Source organism: Ambystoma mexicanum, chromosome 2q, assembly GCF_040938575.1.
Source record: "Ambystoma mexicanum isolate Mex_15411 chromosome 2q, UKY_AmexF1_1, whole genome shotgun sequence".
Lineage (NCBI taxonomy): Eukaryota > Metazoa > Chordata > Amphibia > Caudata > Ambystomatidae > Ambystoma > Ambystoma mexicanum.
The window spans coordinates 638,630,876-638,644,900 of NC_090924.1; the positions used below are offsets into that span (position 1 = coordinate 638,630,876).

At 42.9% G+C, this 14,025-nt stretch overlaps 1 protein-coding gene across 11 annotated transcripts in view; it reads right to left on the reverse strand.

The window, feature by feature from the left end:
* Window positions 1-14,025, reverse strand: part of CIITA (class II major histocompatibility complex transactivator) — an 807,875-nt gene that overhangs the window by 218,417 nt on the left and 575,433 nt on the right. For all 11 annotated transcript variants that reach the window (XM_069647820.1, XM_069647816.1, XM_069647817.1 and 8 more), the window contains one exon: window positions 4,840-4,896. In XM_069647820.1, the coding sequence (XP_069503921.1) occupies window positions 4,840-4,896 (57 nt within the window). The remainder of the gene's footprint in view (window positions 1-4,839; window positions 4,897-14,025) is intronic.

Consider the following 14,025-nt stretch of genomic DNA (forward strand, 5'->3'; position numbering starts at 1 on the left):
TAAGTATGGTTCTTGCTCTATTCAAATGTGATACAAGATATAGGGCCTCATTACGACCCAGCCGTTAAGGGTTAACGCCGTCGTTAACCCTTAACGCCTGATTCTGATTTTAACGGATGCTTTTAGCAGCCGTTAAAATCCATGGCGCTAACCTGCCATGATGCTAATTACGCCACCGTAATTTACGGTGGCGTAATTAGCGCCTTCCCCACTCCCATTATGCCCTATGGGGCAAAAATGGGAATGGGGAAGGGAAAATGGGAAATGGGGATTTACCGCCCCACTCACCTTGGAATGGGGCGGTAAATCCGTCATCCACCATGGTGTAAACGTAGTTTACACCATGGTGGTAAAGTTGGCGCAATTAGCGCCTGGGTAGTAATGACCCCCATAGACTTTTTCTAAATAACCCCTCCTATTGTTGGGTGTTCCACACACCTCCTATCGAGATGAGTATGTTTATCATAATGATCCATATAAGGGGTCAAATTTAACGATGTTTTGGAAACATGTTATTGTCAAAAAGATGATTAAGAATAACGTTTGAATATATTTTCTAGGAATACCACAGCAGGTAGCCCTAACAGTCTATAGTCATATTCAACACCTTGCATAATTAGGATCTAATGTGAATTTGAGACAGGATGTCTTTGAGACTCATTTACTTTCTTTGAATATTAAGTTTTTGTTATACACACAATTTAGAAATATTCTTTTGTTTTGCACAATGAAATCTAATATATATGTTGAATAATTTCCTTTTTGTAGATGAATGTGAAACTTGTTGAATCTGCTGCCCCTGATGAAGAGTGTATCAAACTCGAAACGCATTGGGCTAACCACAAACAAACAAAAAGAAAACATTGTTTCTTTTAACAAAAAGGTGTCATTGAATTTGTATATGTTAATTATTGAAAGAGCCATTTTGGTTATTGACATTGCCATTTTTTGGTTATTTTTAATCATTCACTACAACAATTGGATTCTTGAATAGAGCTACTTTTGATATTGGTACTAAGCAGATGGAGGATGTTCTCCTCGAAAGGGTTAGGGGACCTGATGGATGATAAATGTCACGCATAGTAATAGTGTCGGTCTGAGAAAGTGGTAATTTGAAGGAGAGTAAGTTGCAATTTGTGAGCTGTCTAGTGCTAATTTGTCTGATAGTGAGGGTGTCTCTTGCTATCAGAGCGATCCCCCCACCTCTAGCGTCAAGTTTGTCACAGCAGATGATGGTGTAGTCTGGGGAAAAAGGCAATGGACAAGGAGGGACCAGTGGTAGAGTGGTGCCAGGTTTCAGAGATGGCTAGCATATCAAGGTTATTGGCCATGATGAGGTCCTGTATGCCGAGGGGGTGAGCTTGAATAGATCTAGCATTGACTAATGCTCAGTTCAATATTATTATTATGAATTTTTATAATGCGCAACACGCCCAAAGGCCTCAGAGCGCAAAAGACTTTACAAGAAAGGAACAAAAATAGGTGTATATATATGTTGGGTATGAAGGTAGTAGTAATGCTGCTTGTTGTGAAGGTGTCATTAGTAGGGCAAAACTGTGAGGTGGCCAATTGAACTTGTTGGTGTTTAGAAAAAGGTGAGCCGGATGGGGTATTGATAGTATGGTTTGTGTCTAGCGCTGGTGAGGGGGCAGGTCAGTATGGCCTTTGATGTGAGTTAGAGGGTTGGAGATTGGCGAAGGTACATGTTCTGTTGCCCTGTTACCTAGGCAGGAGGCTAGGGCAGGCTAGGGCAGGAGGCAATTTGGGTACGGAACAGATGATAGAGCCTAGCTTGGGTGGAAGCGAGAGGGTGGTGGATGGCTGGTGATTAACTTCTCACGTTCAGTATCAGTAGCACGCCTTTCTGGTGACTGGCTAGGCACAAGGCAGCTGGACATGGTCTGGGCAACATTGCTGCCATGGTGCGAGAACAGAGCCCGGCCCGAGGCAGCGTATATGGTTAAAAAGAGATGGAGTTATGGATCTCTTTCGTCATTTGGAAATTGCACTTCGGTTCAGCACCATTTGTTGCTGAGATGGGAATAGTTCCTCTATACATGTTCATATCTATACATACACAAGGTAGAGCAAACAATGGGGAACTATTGCCAGCTGGCCTCTGCTCTTTTAATTGGTCAACTGGCATTCCCCTCGGGCATGCTGGTAGTATACTGGGAATCTGAGATGTACCTACAACAGACAAAAATGGACTTACTCTGTTCTCTGTACATTGCAAAAAAATTGAGGAAATATCTAGGTTAAAACCCTCTGTGAACACACAGGCGTCGTTTTCTTTAATGAATAAGGCTTAAGGCCCCTTTTCCCTAAAAAAAAAATTGGTTCCCATTTCTCAGGAATAGGCATTTTGCTGTTATGAGAGACATCCGTGTGACTTTTGCTAATGCTATCTTCCGACTGTCTAGGCAAACAATTTTGCCCTTGAACCAGTCCGCAATTAGAAGGGATTGCATCTGTAAAATTCCTGCACCCGCACGATCTGTTTGCTGTTCAGCATTTCTCATCATCTGAGTCTTTTCTGAACACTGTACATTAGAATTGGGAATTGAGTTACTGGCCCCGGAAGAGACAGACAAGGCTGCAGATGGATTACTTTTTTTAGAGCATGCTTCCAAAGAATTTGCACTCTTGATGAATTCCTGGGTTTGTATGCTCCCATTTCTTTTTTCTTGCTGCAAACTCAAACTGGTACCGGTCCAACTAGTTGTAGTCATTTTTCAGTGTGTGCTTGAGTCTGACTTACTGTTTCAACCGATTCATCGGGTAGATTCAGATTTCTTAGGAATTTCCTTGAATTTTTCCTCCCGTTCTTCGATTTGTTTGCAGCCTTTTTAGATGTACATGCTGGAGGGGCAGGATTAGCACTGGTCGCGATCCATTGACTCATTTCTTGGACCAGAGGGACCTCCACTCTTACATCAGGTGTTTGAGCTTTGCTGACAGGTGATTGCGTTTGCACCTGTACCCGCACCGGGACAAATGTGGAGGAGGTGCAAGGCGCTGCTTCTGAACAGTCATCAGAAACGATTACTACTTCACATGTCTCGTTAGGAGATTTATTAGGCACATCTGCCCGGCCTTCTTCTGTAGAAAGAGGATCCGAGACCTCAATTTCATCCTCATTTATCCCTTTCTCCTTCTCCTTTTCACTTTTCTCAATTGATTCCTTTACCATAAACAGAGCAATCTTAATTTCGCTTAATTGTCCGGTGTAAGTGGATAGTTTTAGCTTCATGTTTTCATAAAGTCTCACAAATTAGCTCAGAACTAAGTTTAACACCAAAATAGAGGGCGCTGTGAGCTTCACCCTCTCATCCATCTCCTGTAGTGTGTAATGCAGACCATGGCTCCACTCCGGACCAGGGGATATGATAGAGCTCAGGGACAAGGGATCCGTTAGAATAGATGGAATATCATCAAGGTTTACTTGAGGATCATCCTGGGTTAATTCTTCACCCAAGTGCAACCCGTTGACTCCAAGGGTGAAATAGAAGTGAAAACACTGCCCTCCTCAATTAGAGTTGCAACCTCCACAGTACTTCCATCATTTAAGCAATTAACTGCGGGTTCACCATGCGGGTGCACTTTAAGACTAATATCTCTGCTTGTACCAGCCATCAAAATAAATCTTGCATGCTTTTCTGTTGAGTAGATTTCACTAAGTGAGGGGCAGTTGATTTTAAACAGGAGATCAAGCCATTCACTATTGCATGGTGTTCCTTCAGCTCCGCCGTAGCTACATTCACACCTTGCACTTTCAACGTTTCTTTATTCGCTACCAGTGTTTTCGATGTGTAAGCTTTCCCCAAGTAATTAACTTCAACAGCCCGAACCAAGGTCGGGGTGGAAGTCACTACAACGCAGATAGCAGTCTCTGGGGCATCTGGGAGACAACTAGATGGTCATCCGATATTATCTCACGCAGTTCATTATTGTATGGCAATAATACAGAATTAGCGGCTGCCCTCTCTGACTCCAGTTGCTGCTGATTGGATAACAAAGTCTGTGATTTAGTCTGATTTTGTCCACTTTGCAGATCATACATTGTGTATATAGATTACAATTCACTTCAGCTCTCCACGTTCCTTGCTCTGCAAGTATGAAGGGAGCCAATATAAGTGGAAAACAGGATTTCTCATAGCTCGTAGCAGAAGATGTCACAATCTGAGTCTGTCTCAAAGTCTTGTTCACAACACAGAGCAGGTGCAACACTTACTGTTTCGAAGTGGTTAGGTATTCCGCTCCGTTGTCGCTCGCCTGCCACGACACCAAAGACGGCAGTGACTCGGCAGCAACTCTGTGGCGCTCTGTGCCTGGGAAGACCGTTTATGCATGTCTACTCCTCTTCCTGCAGGTAACCACACCTTCCACACAGCAACAGAATAACTGCCAAAGGCTACAGCGACTCAGCAGCAACTCCACTTTCGGTCCTTTGAACCACTGGCTCCCAAGCACTGGAAGTCTCTTCCCCTTGAAGTCTCTGCTTCTTCCTCCTCTCCATTTTCCTTTCTAATCTAAAAAACGTCCTTCTTTCCACCCTCATTAAATCTGCATTGTTACATATTGTTTTTCAACGTATTGTCCGGTTTTATTACATGCCAGCACTTTGGCAAAAGCACTATATCAATCAATAAAAATACAAACACATTATTAAAGGACTACATAAATTAAATAGATACCATACCAGTAATTAATTCCATCTTAATTCTGATGAAGAATATTGGCATTAAGGTTATGTACTTCTGTACTTTTTTCAATCATGTAATGCCAATTGCAGGGTTGCGCACACCTTTTCTTACAACTGAATACAGCATTGCTTACCAGACATGTACGTTGTAGCAAAAGCTGTCATTGGGGAGGAGGTGTGCTGTACAAATCCTAGAAAAAAAAACAAATACATTAGCAGCATTCGTTTTTCGATGGTTAACCAAAAACATCTTAGCTAGATAGCAACATTAGATTTTCATGTTTACAGGCCGCCTTATGATGCGTGTGTTGACAACTACCAGCAATGCCTTGATTTATGTTAACAACTACTAATGTATAGCGTGGAACTGGGAGGTGTACAGCTCAGGAGAATTCTTGGTGGTTTCTGTTTATTGTAACAGTTTTTATCTGTCATACACACCTTTCTAGTCCAAGGTTTACCTCACAAATATCCAACCATCCCCATGTTTGCAAGCTAAGGTGCTTCAAACATTGTTTCTGACAGAACTGTGCTACATGATCACCCTTACACCCTGGATTGATGACTCCAAGGCAGTTACAATTAAGTAGCTAGTGTAATGGAAAAAGCACTTTAGGTACAGCCAAACTCTTTAATGTATAACTAATATGCTGCAAAAGAATGGAATGCGCTTCAGAGAGCCAAATAGTAACCTTCATCTGGAAGTAGGAGCACATATGTAGAGAAATAGTGTGATTCGCAGAAATGTTCCCGTCCTGTTCCAAAATGCAGACATCTGGGCTTTCTCCCGATTTTTCCATCAAAGATCAACATTTACAAATTGAATCCAATCTTATGCATGAGCTCGGTAAGATAGCACAGCGAGCAGAGCACTCGCTTTGACATCTGCTGACACAGGCTGGAATCCCGGGAGTGTCAAACTCAGCCTTTCATCCTTCCGAGGTCCACACAGAGTGGCTAATAAGCAGCGCTCAGATGCCTGAGGGTTTGTAGCACTATATAAATACAAATTACTATTATTAAAACGCACTACCATCGAAGTAGCCTCTTGCTGCTAACATGTCCAGACTGACAACCATATTTACTCAGCTTACTCAGCCAACCAATAAGGGAAGAGGTAGGTCTTGCCAGGTTTCCTACAGGGCGGGTGACTCAACCATCCGGATATGGATCCACTGAGAGTTTCAAAGAATTGCTGTCTTTGGAGTTAGGCGATTGAGAGAGCCTTGGCCCCATGGGGTGTAAAGGGAAGAAGGCTATCATTTCATCCTGAAGAAAGACAGGGCCAAAGCCATCGAATGCTTTGTACGCCATTCACAGGGCCTTCAAGTTAATATACTCCACAGGCGCCCCACTGCAGACAGGCAGCCGTGTCCTGCACCGTCTGCAGTCAGCCAAGAATATACCCAGAACGTCCCTATTTACGGAGCACGGTTGGAAGAGTGCAAGCGCCACCCCCACCTATAGCCTACCTACCTGGTAAAGATAAACATGGGAGTATTTAGTCTTTTTAGAGCACACAAAAATCCCCTTTCCAAAACTATGACCTGAAGCAGCAAACCAAACCGTGGTCAAAGTAACCGCATAATATGCAATGTTCAATTTCCCCCTTCCTGCTGCAGGCAGTTCTGTTATCAGACTGTTGCCTGCTAGCATTTCTGCCTGTCTACCCGCTGTTGCCAACGCCATAATGCTCCCATCGCCATCTACTGGCTTGAAATCTGTGGCAGCATTTCAAGGGTTCTGGTCTGCGCGTGGATGGCTTCCACTGAGCCTCCTGTATAGAGCGGGCCTTAGGGCTGGGCGGGTCTGGCGGCCGCCCGGGCGCAGTGCCGTTAGAGCCCCGCCACGCCAGCTCAGGTGAGTCTTTCAAGGTCTCCTCCGAGCTGGCGTGGTGGGAGGAGGTGCGGCAGATGCCCAATTGAAATGAAATGCTCTGCGCCCTCGGGAGCTGAGCGCTTTTAATAACAATAGGGCACCTGCCAGGCCTATTGAAACATTTGGCGGTACCCTCCACCCCCTGCCGCATGACTAGGGGCGCGTGGAGTGGTGCCAAAAGTTTAATTTGCTGCGCGGCGCGCTGCCTGCTTCTAAGGCCGGCCCAGCTCCTGTCACTGCAGTACTGTTCAAATAACGGCTTCCCTTCTAAGGAGCTCATTATGAGTGTGGCGGTAAAAGTAAAGAGAGGCAGTATTTCAAATACCACTTTTCTTACTTTCCCTGCACACAATGCGTATTGAGGTATGCAGCTTCCCTATTTATGAACTAACACATGCAGTAAATACTTCATGATTTCAATATTATATGTCAAATGCCTATTAAAATCAGCTCTTTTTACACATAAATGTACCTCTACACAAAAGGTGCATGTAAACATTTGTTTCAGACTCTGCGTGTCAGATTAGTTTGTGCTGCAAGCAGAGAGATGCTCTAGCAAACACTGAACACTTTTGGTAATAAAGATGCAGGGGGTACACAAAGGGGATGGATATGTGGCCATCAATGCGCAAAAGGGTCACTACTGACCCTTCTGTTCATGTGTTCACTACAAGAGAGCAGCCGTGTAAACCCCTGCTGTCACATACGCATTTCCAGCCCTCAAAGAAGGATGAAAATGCATTTAAATTTTTGAGTAAAACACAGCAGTTCTGCATTTTCAGTATGTGTTTACCGAAATGGGCGGTAAAGTCAAAATAGATTTGCTTTTACTAAGAACAGCACACGCAAAAGCAGAATGACCATTAGAGTACATCCAAACTGGCAACGACCCTCTAACAGTGAACGCTATTCCACAAGCACAAGCAAAGGCAGCACTGAAGGATATGGGGCCTCATTTCAAGTTCGGTGGAACGGCAAAAAAGTGGTGGTAATTCTGTTATCGACACTTTTTGGGCAGTAACAGAATTACTGCCATTTCTACTGCTCCGCCAAATCCCGAGTTTGGCTTTAACATGGAGGATTTACCTACAGCATGACATCCTCCACTTTAAGCAAAAAATCGGCAGAATTACCGCTGCACAATTACCACTCTCGTATTTCTGTCCAAAAATCCCATGGAGTCCTACTGATTCCTAAAATGAGGAATAACACTGCCCTACCATCACTTGTAATCCGTGGTGAACCCATGGGACCAAGTGGCAGTAACGGTTAACCGAGTTATGCCGTAATTCAGCAGAATTACCACCAAACTCGGAATGAGGCCCATGGTATGGAATAAACTGAGCAAAGACTCCTCACAATCAGGAAATGCAGAGTTATAACACATAATTGATGCCGCAGCAGACACATTGGCCCTCATTACAACTGAGGTGCTAAGTGCACCAACTTTACCACCATGGTGTAAACTATGTTTACACCATGGTGGATGGCGGATTTACCGCCCCATTACAAGGTGAGTGGGGCGGTAAATCCCCATTTCCCATTTTCCCTTCCCCATTCCCATTTTTGCCCCATAGGGCATAATGGGAGTGGGGAAGGCGCTAATTACGGCACCGTAAATTACGGTGCCGTAATTAGCACCAAGGTGCCTTAGCACCATGGAACTTAACGCCTGCAAAAAGCAGGCGTTAAGGTGGGAATCAGGCGTTAAGGGTTAACGGTGGCGTTCACCCTTAACGCCTGAGTTGTAATGAGGGCCATTATCTTCAAATTAATCGATTGCAGGACTTTATGATAAGGCAGTCGGCTTTGCCCATTGATTTACAAATAACATGAATTAGAGTCCACCAACTTTGAATTTAGATTGATTCAATTTAAAATGTTGTATATAGTGCACTATATCCCAGCAGTGATTCAAACATGCAATACCAGTCTAGATTCAAGCTGCACGAGATGCAATGTGGTGCAAGCAGATATTATCAGTATGATCTGGCCTTGTCCTGCTCTTGCACCTTTAATAGTCAGAGTTACTTGTCTGGTTGATCCCATGTGAGCTCTATTGAGTTCTTTTGATATGATGCCCATAGTTAAATGCCCATTTCTTCACCTTAGATTTCTCCTTACCAGGAGAGCTATTTTAGTGCGTTGGAAACAGCAAAAGCCTCCCACATTGAAAACCTGGATGTGTGATTTGACGTGGGCTAATAACAAAAAGGATATTTATTTTTGTTAATGCTGGCAAGCCATCCCCTACGGATATATGGACCTTTTATCAAGCATACCTTTTATTTATTTATTGATTGGACATTTGTATGGCGCCTATACACACGTGTTTCCAGGTGCCACAGGGCAGAGAGGGAACATGGGAATCATAATAATAGAGAAACAAAGAAACAGTTATACTGGCCTTATGCCAATTCTACCGTGCAAGTGCATGACAAGGTGATAAGTGCAACGGGGAGGGGGTAGAAGGAGAAGTGCAAGGTGAGGGTGCCCCCACTAGGCGGGAAGAAGTCAAACGTTGGTATTGAAGATCAGCATACCCCAGAGAATTGACATTATGCCTTGATATAACAATGCACTTTTTGTTGGTTACTTGACTTTTATCATATCCTGTTTACTTGCCATCATGTATGCAACATTGTTGTGCTAACTTTAAGCTATGTACCGTGTCAAGGGTTTAAATAAAAGTTTTAAAATAATTTTAACAAAAAGAAGTGGTAACAACAAGCAAGGCTGCATTTCCACCCATTACCAGACCTCTTCAGTCTGGACCATTGAGTTCCAGTTTGGAGAAAGAAGGGGTCTACCCACAGCAATGGTCGATTTTCCATCATGTGGACCTCTGAGGCCAGATTAGCAAAATGTTTACATAGTGCACAAAAACGGAGCAAATAAATTTAGCACCAGTTTTGCTGCTTTGATAATACGTAATGGAGCAAATAGGTTTTACCCCAATCCGTATTATCTAAAAATTGTTTCCACTAGAGAAAAAATTAAACAGTGTTTTATTTTCGATGCATGCTCCATAACATGAAAAGAAATGTAGTGAGCCAATTTATTTTTATGTTATGCAGCAAATAAACAAATATAGTACAAAAAGCGGTGAGAAACATTTTTGCCCTAGGGCAAATGGTTTTAGATAATACGGAATGGGACGGAACCTGTTTGCCCCATTCTGTGTTATCAAAGTATTTGCTGAAATTTGAGCACTGGGGCAAATGTTAGATAATCTGGCCCCTGGTGTCCCGGCTTCCTTATGTCCAGCAGTCACCAGTGGGTGTACAGCCCCAGTTGAGGACCAGAAGTCCATAGGCAGGGACACAGTCGCAGAGATTGGCATCCTGCAGGCTGGTATCAGGCAGAGTCAAGAGGACAGTAACTACCCATTTCTCCACCCTATGTTGGAAGAAGGGGAGACGTAACATCAGGGGTGCATCTAATGCAGCTGGAGCAGTATCCCTCCTGCCACAAGACTCTGAGCCTGCTCCACAAGAGTTCCACACGCTGAAGAAACTCTTCTTGCCACTTGGAGTTTCAAACCACGGGCCACCAAGAACAGCTTCAAGAGAGACATCGACTGCTGGCACCATCCCCAGAAGTCTCCAGTGACGACCAGGCAGAGGGGGGGGGGCCACAGACCCTTGCCAACAACATGGATAACGAATTAGTTTTGTGGCACCACCATGTGTCCATTGTTTCTGATAGGGGTCTTGGGCCTCAAGAGGATTCAGAGATTGCATGACGTATAATCTTCTATGATTGATAGACAGACTGAACGGGGAATGTTGAAAACTGTTTCTAGACATATACAAATATACTGATGCCGCTCCACTATCTGGCACTGTAAGGCGAAGGGTGACTTACAATAATTTTACAGACTGCTCAAAATATAATGTATGGTCATATTTTGCAAATTTGCTTTTTACTGTTATACTCACTCTCAATTACTCTGACTGTCAAATCACCTGATATGCATATGGCGCTCTATGTTACTTAGATGTCCTATAAAATGTATGTTTAGATAGGTCAAGAATTGATGTTACCGCTGATTGCTGAGGGTTTTTAGTTTTGCATTTCCATTGTGACATACCTTGAGGTCTGTTCACCTGTTAAGGTGACGTACCCAGAAATTGATGATGCTCTATACGGCTTTTGGGTTGGTTGGGGTAATTGATGACTGGAGATGTGGAACAAAATTAACAAAATTAACAGGATTTCATCAACTGAGGGCTGGCCTGTATATGCACCTGTTTTAGCTTCATATTTTGATAACTATGAGATAATATGTGATACCTACACCCTTCTATACGACCAATATAGTTCTATTACTCCACATACACAGGTATACAGTTTCAGATGAATATTCAAGGATTTGGTGAATATTTTGATGGTGGTCAAGGGGGTGAGGTTGGTATGTGGGACACAGGGTATGGGTGGGTTTTTAATACATGATACCATTTTAGAGATATTATGATGTGGACAACGGGGATCATTGTGTTATATGATGTCATTGTATTGGTTTAATGATTTACTTAAATCCTAAGTTATTTGTAACTTCTCTGCGTTCACTGATATCATGTGAACTTGTATTGGCCACTGAAATTGCATGTATGATCTAAAGGTAAATTCTACATGGTATGAAGTCATCTATCATTAGTGGGCTGTGGAAAATATGATCTAGATGAAGGATGTTGATGTTGGTAGGATTTGGGGTGTGAAGGGCTTAGTTCATTTAAGGAAACTATATATTAGCTTGGGGAATATTGCGATATTACTATGCTTGACATACGATTTAATGCTGTGGGTTTGTTCATAATTTAATATACATGGTGTGATGTTTGTCTCATATAGGGTTTTCTCAATTGCTTTATAAATATTATTACAAAATGTTCAAAGGTTTATAGGAGAGGTGTCCAGGACACTGGACTGTTCGAAATGTTAAATCTAGTTTGTAAAATATATCTGTTGTTGCTGACTTGCTTATATTTCAGAGGGGGCGCGGGGAGTTTGGTTGACATCTAGTAATCTTTTGTTGGGTTTAATACAGTTGGTTGAGACTCCTTTATTTAAATATATGACCACTAACGGTGGGATGATGAAAGGGGCGAATGACCTACAGGTGGTTACTTGGAACGTTAATGGATTGAACAATCCAAAAAACAAACTGAAGGTGATGACGTATTTAAGAGAGATGAAAAATGATATTTGTTTTATTCAGGAAACTCATCTTCTTCAGGACGAAAAAAAAGTTTTGTGGCACCCTGGCACATAATCCTAAGAGTATCAGTCAATTTTGATGTAGTACATAAAGCTCAGATTCACATAATGTTAGCTCCTGCTTTCCTTCTCCCCTCGAGGTCTACGTTGTATTATCCGCCATAACATCATCCTCTCAATTAACGTAACTGCATTCATCTAGCTTTACCCATCTATCTTCTACTCAAACATGTGAATTCCAGATTCTTTAATAATGGAATAGTGTGCTTTTGTTGAGTGCAATTAGCTGCAGGAAGGACTCCAACTGTTGGCTACATCAACATCCAACCTTTGTGGACCTCCATGGACCCTGTGTGGACATTATAATTGACTTTAAACTCTCTCCAAACTTGACTGCTCCCCTTACTTCCTGCCACCTACAAAAGCACCTAGCTGCACGCATTTACGCACGTGCGCATTAGTAAGAGTGCTTTTGTTGATTGCCGTAATCCAGTTTGGCTGGGTGGCGGGGAGTTGGTGAGTTTATATCTTATAGGACGTCTTCATATCTGTGTGTCTGTATTCCTGAATTTGTCCCCCTGTAATCTGTGTTCTCACGGATTCCTTTCTGAAATTTCAGAGGGTGTTGAGAGGTAATATGAGCTACGCTTATACTCTAAAAACCATCATGCCGATTACCAACCGTACTCCATCTACTGTTAATATATCGGCATCCAAGTACCTGAAATACGACTGTTCCAAATTGGTAACACACCGTAGTAGACATATTCCTATACAAACTGTAAACATTTGTGAATTTTGTAAGCCCAAAGCCCCACTTGTGAATGCTCATCAAGTAGTCTCTCTCAGTGATGAGATTTCGCTGAATGTTAAGGCAGTTGTCTCAGAGGCAATGCTAATTGACCTTGCAGACTCAGCTGTAGTTGTGTCTAACTTGCCATCATTTTTGCCTGTGCCAAGCCTTCCTATTAGTCCATCTCACGTCTTGCCCCGTGTCGGCACACCGGCTGCTGATGTAATCACAGTCACTGCCTTAATTAATCCCGTGAGGGATGGGCACTTGACTTTGCTTCACACACTGGCCTCTCTAAATAATTCAGAGTGTATCTTACAACAACTTACTCCGATCACTAGAACTAATGCAGTGCAGAGATTTAAGTCCACTTCTAATGATTTGGAATTATTCAAGTCAGCTGCAGACAACCACACTGAATTATTTGAGACCCAGAATTACTGTGAGGTCGAGCAGATATCTTACGGCCGAAATGACGTGCTCCGGAGCCGAACACGTGTAGAAATTCAGGAAAGTGATCAACAGACCCTAGATGTCCTACCTCAATTGAGACAACCATCGTCTGCATTGTCTCAAACACTGATCATGTTTTCAAACTGCTCATCAGCTTCCTCTTCTCTATCTGTCTCCTTTGCACATCCAACACCTCGTAGAGTGTCATTTCCTAGGCAAGTGCCACCTCCTTTGTTTGATGTCACTTTGGGTGCCATGAAAACGTCTCTAACATCATTAACGATGGATGCTAAAATGAACAAAAACATTGAATTACTCACAAATCTTACATGATGTATAGTGGATCAAAGCTGCCATTCTAAAACCTGTGTGGCTGTTATTACAAAGGAAGTAATTACTACTAACCATGCTGCACCCACTCCCCTGGCATTGCCCGCACCGGTTACATCGCTCACTGCGTGCTAGAGTTCATGGCCAATCACTCTCCCAAAGATTCACATACTGCATTTGCTACCTCACTGATTCTGGTTGAATCAAATCCTTCGACCCTATAGATTCCCTGGTCAGTGGACACTTGCAACATCATGACCATCACCCAAAATACTGAGGGTCCTCCACTACAGGAAACGGTGAGGAATGGGAGTTTTACTGACAAGCGCTATAAAGACTCTAGTGAGATAGGAGGGTCGTCTGCACTTTCTCCTCCGGGGGATACAGGCCTGGCACACCCAGACATACAGGCTACTTGCCCCTCGTACACTATTTTTACCAATACCAAGACCCAACCATCTAATAATCATATGGCAAAGAAATCCAAGAATCAAAAGCTTCTCCCAAAGTCGTCTGTCGTAAGTTTATACAATCATTGACCCTTCCTCTGACTCAAACACAGACCACCAGTTCTCAGATTAAGGAAAAAATATGCTGAAATTGCCAAAGCAAAAAAAGTAAACAATAAAATTAAACCGATTGTGCT